Source organism: Citrus sinensis, chromosome 3 (genome assembly GCF_022201045.2).
Source record: "Citrus sinensis cultivar Valencia sweet orange chromosome 3, DVS_A1.0, whole genome shotgun sequence".
In the NCBI taxonomy this organism is placed as follows: domain Eukaryota; kingdom Viridiplantae; phylum Streptophyta; class Magnoliopsida; order Sapindales; family Rutaceae; genus Citrus; species Citrus sinensis.
The window spans coordinates 30,804,561-30,818,500 of NC_068558.1; the positions used below are offsets into that span (position 1 = coordinate 30,804,561).

At 31.3% G+C, this 13,940-nt stretch overlaps 3 protein-coding genes across 3 annotated transcripts; all 3 read left to right on the forward strand.

Annotated features, from left to right (window-relative positions):
* The first annotated feature begins 1,551 nt into the window (after positions 1-1,551).
* Positions 1,552-3,779, forward strand: LOC102616683 (shikimate O-hydroxycinnamoyltransferase-like). Its single transcript, XM_006478253.3, has 3 exons — positions 1,552-1,668; positions 1,801-2,212; positions 2,518-3,779. The coding sequence occupies exons 1-3, from the start codon at positions 1,613-1,615 to the stop codon at positions 3,409-3,411; spliced, it is 1,362 nt and encodes a 453-aa protein (XP_006478316.2). The 5' UTR covers positions 1,552-1,612; the 3' UTR covers positions 3,412-3,779.
* Positions 3,780-6,640: 2,861 nt separating this feature from the next.
* LOC102616392 (B2 protein-like) lies at positions 6,641-8,276 on the forward strand. Its single transcript, XM_006478252.4, has 5 exons — positions 6,641-7,050; positions 7,137-7,237; positions 7,353-7,436; positions 7,564-7,674; positions 7,817-8,276. Exons 1-5 carry the CDS (start codon positions 6,687-6,689, stop codon positions 7,856-7,858), a joined length of 702 nt encoding a protein of 233 aa, XP_006478315.3. The 5' UTR covers positions 6,641-6,686; the 3' UTR covers positions 7,859-8,276.
* Positions 8,277-9,121: 845 nt separating this feature from the next.
* LOC102616105 (vacuolar protein sorting-associated protein 9A-like) lies at positions 9,122-13,937 on the forward strand. The gene is made up of 8 exons (XM_006478251.4): positions 9,122-9,398; positions 9,481-9,628; positions 10,024-10,194; positions 10,356-10,535; positions 11,688-11,955; positions 12,266-12,385; positions 13,108-13,353; positions 13,646-13,937. Exons 1-7 carry the CDS (start codon positions 9,280-9,282, stop codon positions 13,347-13,349), a joined length of 1,248 nt encoding a protein of 415 aa, XP_006478314.2. The 5' UTR covers positions 9,122-9,279; the 3' UTR covers positions 13,350-13,353; positions 13,646-13,937.
* The last annotated feature ends 3 nt before the right edge of the window (positions 13,938-13,940 follow it).

Genomic DNA, 13,940 nt, shown 5'->3' on the forward strand with positions numbered 1-13,940 from the left:
TAATTTGGTTGCTATGAATAGATTTTGAAAGAACAAATGTTTACTAAGCCATCATATTGGATTCTTGAAGATTTGAGTCTAATGTTATGCTTAACAATTCATGAGATATTTGCTTCTTCTTTTATTTTCAAAAATTAGTTGATTCAATGAGATTTTTTTTTTAGTATCGCCATCATATTGGATTCTTAAAGATTTGAGTATAATATTATGCTTAATGATTCATGAGAGATTTGCTTCTTCTTTTATGTTCAAAAATTAGTTTGATTCAATGAAGTTTTTTTTTTTTTAGTATCATTTTGATTTAACCCTAAAAAAGCCTTATTTAGATTTAATTTATATATTTATAAAGAAAATTAAAAATCAGCTAGAAGGGGTAGAAACGTTATTTTTTTTAATTAACTAACCTCTTTCATTAGAGTTAACAGTGGGAGTTAACTATTTGTCACCTATAAGATATTTTAAAAATAATTGTCATTTATGTGATAAATGTTGAAACGTGTGTTACTTAGGTGACATTAGCCTTAATATTTAAACAAAGTTATAGGGGCAGAAACATCATTTCACTACAAGACAACTAATTTCATTAAAGTTAATGGAAAAACTAACAATTTGCCGCATATTTGCCCATTTTAAAAAATTGTATCACCTTTTTTATATTTGTTGAAGTGTCACCTAAATGACATTATCCCTTATTATTATTCACTTTAGAAATAAAAATAGTAAGTATATAAAGTAATCATTCTATATTTTATTTTACATTTGTAAGTCCTCATTTTTTTTTCAATAACCTTATAATGTTTACTGGTTTTTCATTTCATTTATAAATCTTCTATATTATTTACATAATTTTTGTGTTATTTTACACTTAATATTGATTTACAAGTTTATGTTACATCTATAAGTTTATATTTTGTTTACCAATAATACATTATTTTACCACTTCAATGTTCATTTACTTGTTTTACCTTCTATTTACAAACCTTATATTTTATTTACTTAATTTATATTTTATTTTACACTTAATGTTGATTTATAAGTTTTATGTTATATTTGAAAGTTTACGTCTTATTTACCAATTTACATTATTTTACCACTCTAATGTTAATTACTTGTTTTACATTCTATTTTGAGGTCTTATATTTTATTTTACAATTAATGTTAATTTACAAGTTTTACGTTATATTGATAAATTTTTATTTTATTTACCAATGATATATCAATATACCACTCGTATATTAATTTATTTATTTTACATTTCATTTATAAGTCATATGTTCTATTTACATAATTTATATTTTATTTTATATTTATTGTTGATCTATTAATTTTATATGAAATTTATATATTTTATGTTTCATTTATATAATTTATATTTAATTACTATGTTGAGAACGTGACTATAATCATGCCATTATAGAATGACCTGTGATTAGGATATAATAATACTCTCCAAATAGACTCACTAAAAAAGTCAACGACATTTGCGCAAATTGCAAGGATTCAATTAATGTTCCGAGTAGTGGGTTGATAATAATATTTTTATAGTAAAAGAAACTAATATTTTATTATATTCTCATGCAAGTTTATCAGTATATATATCCACACACCCCGAATGAAACCTCCGTCATACCACAACAAAATAAAGTCTCGCAGGGCAACACAATTAAGGTATGGTTCCTTTCGTCCTTACGATTTGTTAGTTTTCTTTCAATAAATTAAAGTTATCTATCGTGATCAGTGTAAACGATCAGGATCCTTTATTCATCTTAGCATTATTATTATTATTTTTTACACTCACAGAATGGAAATTCACATAAAAGAGTCAACACTGATACGACCAGCCCAAGAAACGCCCAAGCATTGCCTACGAACCTCTGACTTGGACCGGTCGATGCCGTTCATTTTCAATCCCGGTGCGTACTTCTACCGACGGCCAGAAGATGCTTTAAATTTCTTTGAAGTTGGTTTGATGAAGGAGGCTCTGAGCAAAGTTCTTGTGCCGCTTTACCCCTACGCCGGAAGATTGGTTAAAGATGAAAACGGAGAATTTGAGGTAAACTGCAATGGAGAAGGAGTTTTGTTTGTAGAAGCTGAAACAAGTTGTGAGTTGGATGATTTTACTGACTTTGAATCAACCTTGAAGCTTTTGCAACTTTTCCCAGCTATTGATCACACTAAAGATACATCTTTTTATCCACTATTTTCAGCACAGGTACAAGATTAATAATATTTCTCCCTTTCTTGATTTGCTTGATTTTTACACTAGTATCATTGATTTAGTGTTGAATGATATTAAGTATCCTTTTTTAAGTCCGAAGTGATGCTGTGGCTTATCAATAACTACCTCGGATCCTAATGCATAGTAATTATTGATAAGTCACATTTATAAAGACTCAAGTTAATTACGGCTTTAATGTTGAAATCTTTAGGACTAAAATTTGTAACGTTACTCTTAATTAATTTTTTTATACTATTTAATAATTTTGTTTCAATTGACTTTCATATAATATCGACTAGGTAACTCATTTCAAGTGTGGAGGAGTTTGTGTTGGAGCTATGTCTCACCATGTGTTAGCAGATGGAATTGCAACAGCTTTTGGTATGAACCTATGGTCTGAGATGGCACGCGATGTTCCTTTAAGCATTACACCATTGTTTGATAGAGCCGTACTAGAAACTGGGATCCCAGTTTCTCCTACATTCCACCACCTGGAATACGATCTGCCTCCTTCCATGATCAATAGTCCTACTCATGATCATCAAAAGCAAGAAACCATTTCTACTGCTACGATCAAATTATCACCCGATCAAATGAACACCCTCAAAGGGAAATATTCTAAGAAATATAGCAAATTCGAGATATTAGCAGCACATATATGGCGTTGCGCATGCAAAGCACGAGGATTGTCTGCTGATCAACTTAGCAAGTTAGAAATTCCCACAAATGGACGTTTTAAATTGACTCCTAAAGTCCCCCTTGGATATATTGGCAATGTAGCCTTCAGCGCCACTCCAATTGCTTTCTCAGGTGAAATTCAATCAGAACCGTTGGAATACACGGCCGAGATAATTCATAACGCCCTTAAGCGGATGGACGACAAGTATTTGAAGTCAGCTCTTGCTTACCTAAAACAACAGCCTGATTTAACAGTTATAAGGCGAGAGGCCCACAATAATAGTTGTCCTAATCTGTTGATATGCAATTTGGCAAACATGCCTCTTTACGATGCAAATTTTGGATGGGGTCGGCCAATGTTTGTGAGGATGGTTTATCCCTTTCTCCATGATGGCGTGGTTTTTATTTTACCAAGTCCAGCCAATGACGGTAGCTGGTTAGTGGTCGTTGACTTGGAAACTAATCACTTGCAGCTCTTTAAGAAGTTATTTTATGATATTTTTCTTCAAAATTAGAATAAGTAATCTGAATTTTAAACCTGTTTGTTAGGGGTACCAGGTTCTTTGTTTTTAGAAATGATTACGGAGATTACTTTTTAGACAATTTTGTTCAGATGAAATAGTAGATCACTATAATCATCTGATATAATTGTCTTTAAAAGGATATATATGACTATTTCTATAAATAAAGAGGTCTCTGTATCATTGTCCTTTCCTTCATTATCCTCCTAATGATGTGTGTAGAAGAACTTCTCGAGTGGAGAATGCATTCATTTTCTGTATGTTTTCTTATTCTGTTGTTTTGTAATTCGTAAAAAAAATTGTACTTTGAAGCTTGTAGTGGAACAGAAAGTCGTAATTTGAATAATGTATGTTTATTTCTATTTCTTTTCTTTGGAGAATAAAAAAGCTTCATTAATGATAGGTCAAATTTATCAGAATTACAAAGCACGCCACATTGGACGCAATTATAACTATGAAACTTCAAAACAGTTACAACCAAACCAGTTGCAGAGTTAGGTCCGCCTGAGTTACAGCTAACGTAACTTGCGGCTGCACTGTAATATTTCATTCAGCCCCTTATACTCTATATTATTTACAATTTAGTCATAAGTATTATAAAACTTCTGCATTGTACAATCCCGTTTAGCACCTTACACTTTGTTTTATTTCATTGAAACCCTTAGAGTGCCAATTCGCCCCCTATAATTTTAAATTTCTAAAATACCCTCCATTTAATAAAAAATATAATAATTATTAAATAATAATAATAATAATAATTATTATTATTATTATAATTTTTACATAGATTATTATTGTTGTTATTATTATTGTTGTTGTTGTTGTTGTTGTTATTAACAAGAATAAAAAGTATTCTAATTAATTAATCTATCAACAATAATTAATAATATTTTTTTGTTAAATTGTTAATAATAATAATAATAATAATAATAATAATAATAATTGACAATAATGATTATTAATAATTAACTTTTGAATAATATTAATTAAAATACAAAATAATAATTATGATTAAAATTAATTAAAGATTTTATAGTAATTTGTTATAATTTAACTCATTCTGATTTTGACTCTAAGACAAAATAAACACATAAATGGTAATATAACTCATTCTAATTACGATTCCTGCAGTTCAAGTAAATAAATTACTCTGATTCTAATTCTTCATTTTGATTCTGGCTATTTCGATTCTAACTCATTATGTTTATAGCTAATTTCAATTCTTTTTTAGTGAATGCATTATAAAATTCATAATACTTATGAATAAATTGTAAATAATATAAAGTGATCTAATTGAATATAAATTGGTTTACAATTTTATAGTGTGTTTGCTAAACATGAATCGAAATTAGATAGAAAAATAATGAGTTAGAATCAGAATTGCTAGAATCGAAATGAGGAATTAGAATCAGAATAATTTATTTACTTAAACTGTAAGAATCGTAATTAGAATGAGCAGTATTACCATTTATGTATTTATTTTGTCCTAGAATAATAAATTACTATAAAATCCTTAATTAATTTTTATCATAATTATTATTTTGTATCTTAATTATTGTTATTGTTATTATTATTCAAAAATTAATTATTAATAATAATTATCATTAATTATTATTATTATTAACAATTTAACAAAAAAATTATTATTAATTATTGTTAATAGATTAATTAATTATAGCACTTTTTATTCTTGTTAATAATAATAATAATCTATTAAAAATTATAATTATAATTCATTTAATAATTATTATATTTTTATGAAATGGAGGGTATTTTAGGAATTTAAAATTATAAGGGGCGAATTGGTACTTTAAGAATTTTAATGAAATAAAATAGAATGTAAAGGGCTAAACAAAATTTTACAATGCAGAAAGTCTTATAATACTAATGAATACATTGTAAATAATACAGAGTATAAGGGTCGGAATGAAATTTTACAGTGCAGCCGTAAGTTACGTTAACTGTAACTTAGGCGGATCCCAGAGTTAGACATAAGATTTATTGTTTCTCAAGCATGCTTTGAAATAAAAACTTTGGTCATTTAAAAAATTTTTAGGGATATTATCATTTTCCCACCGAAGGTATTCTGACACATCATGTCAGTACCATGGTTTGGTAAAACTATCAATTTACCACCAAACGTTTAAACTGTTAGCATTTTCCCACCATTCTGTTAAAACTTAGTTAATATGTAACAGAAAATTCATAAAAGGTCAATTTTACCCCTGGAGCGTAAAAGACTATGTAATTAATCTTTTATGAATTTTGTAATTAAATCATCATTTGTTGTTCTTCCTTCTTAAAGGACAAAAATTACCTTTATAAATTTTGTAAAATTGACCGTGTGCTGCTAGGTACTTCATAAATTGATTTAATTTATTTAATTTTTAAAGGGCAAATTTATTTATTAAATTGACGAGCTAAAGACAATTTATTCTGCTACTAAAACTCAATTTATGAAAGGGCAAAAAAAAAAAAAAAGAATATGCAAAAGAAGCAATTTAATCTTTGATATGATGATAATAATTTTACACAAAAAATTAAATAAATAAATTTGCCCTTTAAAAATTAAATAAATTAAATCAATTTATGAATTACCTAACACCACACGGTCAATTTTACAAAATTCATAAAGGGTAATTTTTGTCCTTTAAGAAGGAAGAACAATAAATGATGATTTAATTACGAAATTCATAAAAGATTAATTACATGGTCTTTTATGCTCCAGGGGTAAAATTGACTTTTTAAAAAATTTCCGTTACATATTAACTGAGTTTTAACGGAATGGTGGAAAAATGCTAACAATTTAAATGTTTGGTGGTAAATTGATAGTATGACCAAACCGTGGTACTGACATGATGTGTCAGAATACCTTTGGTGGGAAAATGATAATATCCCAAATTTTTATATTGATCGGCAGCCACAAGCTAAGTAGTCACTAGTACAAAATGGAGGGAGACGTTTGATTTCAAAAATCAAACCGGAGTAACAATAATGCTTCCTGCAGCGACTTTTAATACTTTATATTTGAGTGCATCGTAATGTTTGCGCCTTCTTTGATTCAAATTTTGAGGAAAAGCTACAAGAAAAAGAGAAAAGCAAAAAGGACCCATTTAAAGACCGAAAGCGCATGATGAATCATGATTCATGCCCCCAAAAAAAAAAAAAATTTAAAAATTAAAATTAATCAATAGACTTTAGTTACTCTTCACACAGATATATAAGTGCCATTTATAGTGCAAACACACTGTGCATGCATATGTCTCCTCATGATGAATTCCATCATTGGAAGTTCAATATGGCAACAAAATTTAGAGTATCAACAGGCCAGGGCTTCCTTGGACAATGAGCACGAAACCTGGGGGAATACAGCGGCAAGGCTAAATTCCGTCAGTCATCTCAGAAACGAGTCCATGGACAAAAATGTTGATGATTATTACTATAGAAAATTTTGTTTCAATGATATGCCATCGAGAAATTTATCAGTTAAAATGCATCCGGCGACTGATCATCATAAATGGTACAAGACATTGCCACCGGGAGAAATGCTGCCGAGAAATGAGGTTTTGGGAGGTTACATTTTTGTTTGTAATAATGAAACCATGCAAGAGGATCTCCGCCGCCAGCTCTTTGGTAATATTTAATTTTTGCAGATGTTCGCAACAGAAAAATGTTGTGTATAAATATGTACAATTTTTTCATACAAATTTTTATTACAGGGCTTCCACAGAAGTATAAGGACTCTGTAAGGGCAATAACTCCAGGATTGCCTCTTTTTCTCTATAACTATACGTCCCACCAGCTTCATGGAGTTTTTCAGGTTCATTTTAAGTACTCTTTGAGAATTTTGTTCAATTTACCAACTATTGACTTTAAATGAAATTGGCTATTTAACTAATCCGTAATAAAATTGATGGTGTTTTCTAAATTGGAAGGCTGTGAGTTTCGGAGGATCAAATATTGACCCAACCGCATGGGAAGACAAAAAATGCAGAGGTGAATCTAGATTTCCTGCCCAGGTAATTAACAGAAATTAAATTAATTAAGTTCGATTATTGATTAATTATCCCTCTAATCTAAAAGTAATTAATTTAAAGAAACTTATTACGATAATCTTATGTATTTATGAAACTAAAATTTCATCAGGTTAGAATTAGAATCAAGAAGATATGCAAGCCACTGGAGGAAGATGCTTTTAGGCCAATACTGTATCACTATGATGGTCCAAAGTTCAGATTGCAGCTTTCTGTGCCTGAGGTATTAATTAATTCTTAATAATATTCATACCATATAACATTATTTTTAATCTGGGTTGCTCAAGTTTCATCACTTGTATAAACAATATATAGTTTATTGCATGATATATATATATATCTTAAATTTAATCTACAACATGCAGGCACTTGCATTATTGGATCTGTTTAAAGAGGAGGACATTTAGAGGGGAGAAAAGAAATGATTTATTCTCCATTATTAAGTTGCTTGAAAGTTTGGAAGTAGCAAAAAATAATAGTTAGACAACGAAAACAGCTGCAACGGAGTAAGGAGCAGAAAATGCGATTTCCCATGGAATAGCGGATCATTGTTTGGGAGCAGGTGTAGCAATTAAATGAAAACAGACAATGAGTGGAAAGCATTTTTACTTATTCATATTATTTAGAGGATAAAATTATTTCTTGTATAACGCGAAATGGCTAATATTGAACAAGTATGCGTTGTGCTAATATAAGTTGTATGTACAAGATTGGGGGTCAACTGTCGACCATTTGTTTCCTTAGCAGTTGACACCTTCCGATATCATTCTTGAAGTTAAGGATTTAAATCTCTCTTATATAATTATAAGAGTAAAATTTCTTCTGATTTAGAAGCAGCCATCTTCATTCTTTTTTTTTCTCAAGTAGATTTATGGCTTGAGTTTGATTATATCCAATCAACTCGCAGCAAGCTTCTATTCCATAAATTGTCTTATGACTTGGACTTGGACCTTATAAATTTAGTAATTTTCCATTTTACCTTAAATTAAAATTTTTTTTTCTATTGTCCGACTCTTAGAAATTTACCCTTGGTTTTTGACTCTTCGAATTTCTACTTACTACTTTATGTTATTGCAACTTTGCAAGTGATACTGCCTAATGCATCAGTCTAATATGATCATGAGTGATGCTAAAAGCACCTCGTGAAATTCTAAACAAAGTACAACTCCTCCATTGCATGAAATAGGTGTGGTAGGAGAAAATTTTTAAAATATATTAGAGATACCATATCAACTATATCATATTTTCATTTATTTTTTAAAAACTAACATATAAGTACATATAAATAATAGTTTTATTAAATTTAATTACACATGTCATATTTATAATAATTAATTATATTGCTTCAAATGTACCATATGCTTTCTTACAGTGGGTCCATGATAGCTTCACTAAAGATTATAGACAAATCAATATTAAGAGAAATATTTATATTCATCGCTTCAGCAATAGAAGCCTGCAGTTCGGACAAGTTACGTAGGATACTCACACTTGAATGAATATCATCATGGGACACAATGATTTGATTTAATGGAAAGCTTCTATTGGTCGGGGCACTGTCTTAGCGATAAGCAACATGTCATTTGTAAAAGCCAACTTCTGGCCAGGCCCGGCCCATTCTTTGACCGTTTAATGTAGTTAAGAATCACGTGCGAAACCAAACGGTCATCTCCATTAATCTTCTTCCAAGTCTCGAACACATCAAATCAAAATCGCAGCAAATATCATCAACTCTCCTTTTTAGCGTAATGGGTTTAGCAAAATCACAATTGTTGCTCAAGCCCGCATTTACTTTCCTTTTCGTCAATTTCACCCAAAGCATTTCCAAATGGACACTTCGTCGTCGTCGTCGGCGTCCGCCGCCGCTCCCTCAGCAGTGACCTTCTACGATTTTCTCGATCGCATGCGCAACCCCGCTTCCCTCGATCTCGTTCGCTCCATCAAAAGGTCTTTTTTTTTTCTTTAATTTGTTTTTTTGCAGTTTATTTTAATTTTATAAAAAATTAATTTGTGTTGGGTTTGATTTCAGCTTCATAGTATCATTTTCATTTAACAATGCGAACCCCGAAAATGATGGCAAAAGAGTTCAAGAATTCTTCACGACAATGGAATCTGCTATTAAAGATCATCCCTTGTGGGCTAATGCCACCATTGAAGCTATTGAGTCGGCTATGGAGGTAATTAATTTTTAAAAAAAATTAAGATTTTCTTTAGTGTGTGACTCTTATTGTTGTCCTCTGTATTTAATGAAATCTCATTTAATTTTATGTACTTGGGGACTAATATTTACAATGACCCACTTACTTATGAAGTGATTCCATTACCCATTTTAGAAGTGATAGCATATAGAATCCTGAACTCCGATCAACCTTGTTTAGCTGTTCGAAATTTTCAGTGGGTGGCTGGGTGCATGTTGTCTAAATTTAGAAGTGTCACTAATTTAGGCAGAGGGTTTCTTTATCTTTTATGCTTAAATCAGTTTTTGTGTCCCCAAAAATACTGTCCACCTAGGCATCTAGGATGCTCTCCATAATTCTCATGTGAAATTTATGCGGGTGTGTGCGTATTGCAGGGTCTGGAGAAATATGTCATGACAAAACTGTTTTCTCGGACATTTGCATCAACTTCTGAAGATGTGAAGATTGATCAAGAAATTTCAGAGAAGATATGTTTGCTGCAAACCTTCTTGAGGCCTGAACACTTGGATATACCAACGTTTCTTCAAAATGAAGCTTCGTGGCTGGTATGGCTTCTAACCTTTTTCTTGCATGGAAGAGGGTTGTTTATGCAAGTGACTGTGGCTATAAGTTTATGAATTTATATCTTTAACTTTTACCATCAATGTGTTTCATCATCTATTACAAAACTATTGTTATAGTTTTGATATTTTTTTTGTATTCCCAGCTTGCCGAGAAAGAACTGCAGAAGATCAATGCTCTTAAAGCTCCTCGTGAGAAGGTTCTTTGTATTATGAATTGTTGCAGGATCATCAACAATTTGCTTCTCAATGCATCTATTTCGGAAAATGTTGAGCTGGGAGGAGCTGATGACTTTCTTCCCGTCCTCATTTACATTATCATCAAGGCAAGGTTTCCTTGGTAAATTGCCATTCCGCCTATCATCACTTCCCTATTTTGAATTACAGTTCCTCTATTGTGCATATTTAGTCTGAAATATTGAAGTTGGCATTCATGATAAAGTTTTTCTTGAGATCTTTGTTTGGTGAATATGTTGTTTGTTTTTAGCGACTTCATTTCTTACCTTAAAGAATATTAAATTGAAATCATATTTTGACTTCCACATTCTCAAATTAACATTCAAATTCAACACTTGTTAAATTAGTGGCTTGCTATGGCCTTTGAGATACTATGAAGATATAGAGGTCATTTTGTTCGACCTTGTAGGAAAGAAGCAAGTTAAAAGAACTATTGAGAGGATGCATGGTCATCTGATAGAATAACATATTCTTCAATCTTCACTGACAGACTCTTACATTTTCATGTTTTCAAATTGATTGTCTTATTGAAATCTATATTAGCCCAATATTGAAGTTTTTGTCTGGAGTTTGTTGGTTGCCGGTAAACAATTAAATTCACGAAACATTGTTGGTTGGGGAGTCTATTTTGAGCATGTTGTTTCCATGTCTCTGCAAGCTTGCGAAGTTCCCTTTTTGTCCTTATTAAGATATATGGTGGCTTATACTTCCTATTAGCAGTTGGAAATTTGAAATTGAGTTCTTGAGGAACATGAGCGAAATGGAAATGCTGAATTTTCATCTGCATTAGTTTTTTTGGAGAGTATCTCTTTGGATAACTCTGACGATATAGCCGGTTCTGGAACATTCACTGTTTGGTCATCTTCTCTTGATAATTGAATTTCAATTGATTGATTGATGAGACATCATTTTCTAAGTTCTTTTGGTGAAAATTTATTTGGAAAGCCAACTTCTTCTGGTATATTAGACTGAAACTTGGATAAAGAAAATAATTTCCCCCCAATTGCTTAGTTGATGTTATTAGGATCTTTCATGGATTAATTGCTTTGAGTTAATCACTCATAAGTATTTGTTCATGTTTGTTGGTGTTACCAGCTTCAAGATCAGTTTTGATCATGTTTGTCGGTATTATCTACTTCATGTTCATGTGGGGTTTTCGATTCTTTTTTTCTCCTGAGTTCTGTCAGAAGTAATGATTGATTTAACATAAAGGGCTGATAATTTTATATTGTCATTGTCAGGCCAATCCTCCTCAGTTGCATTCAAACATCAAATTCATTCAGTTGTACCGGAGGCAGGCAATGCTTGTTTCAGAAGCAGCTTATTATTTCACAAATCTTGTCTCAGCCAAGACATTTATTCTTGACTTAAATGCTAAATCACTTTCTATGGAGGAAACTGAGTTTGAGAAAAGTATGCAAGCTGCAAGATTAGCCAACAAAGTTACTCTTATTGAAGAATCAACCACCTCAAATGGCATAAAAACCTTAGGAGAGCAGGGACATCCTGGTAAGAATACATGGTGAAACAAGTAAAATAGCTTGTATTGTCTAGTGGACTTTTGTTTCTTGCTCTCTGTATTGTCTTAATGTATTAAAAAGATTATGTTTTGTGCCAACAAGATTAAGAAACAGAGTTGATTTGAAAAGCATATGGTGGATATGTGCCTGGTCAAAATTGTTTGACTTTAAAACTTCTTGATATGACTTCTATTTTTATGTCAAATCCATATATTTTGGCAGTATTTGGATAATTTTTTCCATAGCTTAATACTATGCTAGATTTTATTACACTATTGACTTGTTAGTGATCAAATCAGAGAGGCATGACGTCACACGAATAGAAGCCTCAGCCATGTCAAATGACAGAAAATCCTTGGAAGAGCAGAGACGTGTAGGTCCATCTCAAAGAATATACGGCAACAATACAATTACAAGTGGTGAGCTTCAAACCCCAAAAATATCTGGTGGTATGTAACTGGTGAAAATCATTGGTCTTAGACTTATAAATCTATCTTTCTAAGTAAATTGCTACATCAAGAATTCAGGATGTAGGTATACCTTATTTTTCTTCTGAGGAATGGTAAAGATCCATGCATCTATTTATCTCAGACATACATTAGATATTAGAAATTATCCAATCTAGGATCCTGGACTTTGTTAAAGTTCAGAAAAGCTATTGCGGTGTAAGAGTGTAATGTTATTATATTAGATTATACCATATGTTGTAATAGCTTTCTCGGACTTTAATAAAATCCAGGACCTTGGACCACATCAGTACTCATTGGATATACTATATGTATTTATTAGCGGTATATTAAACTCCCCTTAAAAATTCTATCTTTTTCTGTAAGTTATTTATTTAAATATATGTATAGCCTAATGGAAATCCAATCTCTTCCCACTCATGCAAGTGGGGTTCGAAAACCCAGGCTGCTTGTACCAACTCAAGAGGCTTCACCACCAGTAAATTCTTATGTTTCCTAGACAAATATTATTTTATTCCTTATGAGAAACATTATTACTAATCTATCAGCAGTAGGAATATTTTGTTCTAGATCCCAAATCCCCTTTTGACAAGTCAGTGAAATATTTCTGTTTCTTACAAGGAACAGTATGCAAGATTTTGTCACAGATATTGACTTATCTATGATGGAATCAGGTGGGTATGGATACCCTTTTATGGAAGCTGAGGCCAGTCAATTAACAACTGGTGATGTGGAGAAATTGTTGAGTGTGTACAAGGATGTGGTAAGAAAATATACAAATCTCTGCAGGGCTGTTAGACATGTCTCGGTGCCCATGACAGTCGCTCCTATTCCGCATTTTGAAGGAAACAATAGCTCATTCAAACAGCCTGCTACTAAAACAAGTACAAGTACTGATAGCAAAAGAGAGGAATGAAGAGGTAAAAATTTGTTCTTGTTCAAATTTCTTTGTTTAGACTCGCTGATTTTTGCTGTTTCTTCTCATAAAATCACAAAAATGAGCAAAATTTGATCACTTGAAAACTTAAAAATTTCAGTAGACAATGTTTGTCATAGTCAATCTAGTTACAGGCTTACAGCTGTTTCATGACTTTAAAACATGCTGGACAGAGAAACGTTGTAGCTTCTAGCTTTCTCGCCTTATGAGTTTACAGTTTTCATTTTTGACTAACTTTATAGGGTTTAATCTGAATTTTTCGTTTGCACTTGCAGGTTTTGATCAAGATTGACATGGGAATTCACAATTAAATGGCGAAACTAAAAGGTGGTAAGGTAGACAAATGTCTCAATCTATACAGAATATGTGTCCTGAGAGATGGCCATCTTTCTGGGCACTTTCTATTGTGCCGGTTTTCCTTTTTTATTTTTTATGTTATATTTTCTCATGGTAGTTTGTAAGAGCTGAATAGAAATTTTCAATGCTGTAGCATCCAGTGCTATTTTCTCATGACCTTTAATATCACAACTTTTTTCTATCAAAATGAATGCTCTCTTCAAGTCATCAGTT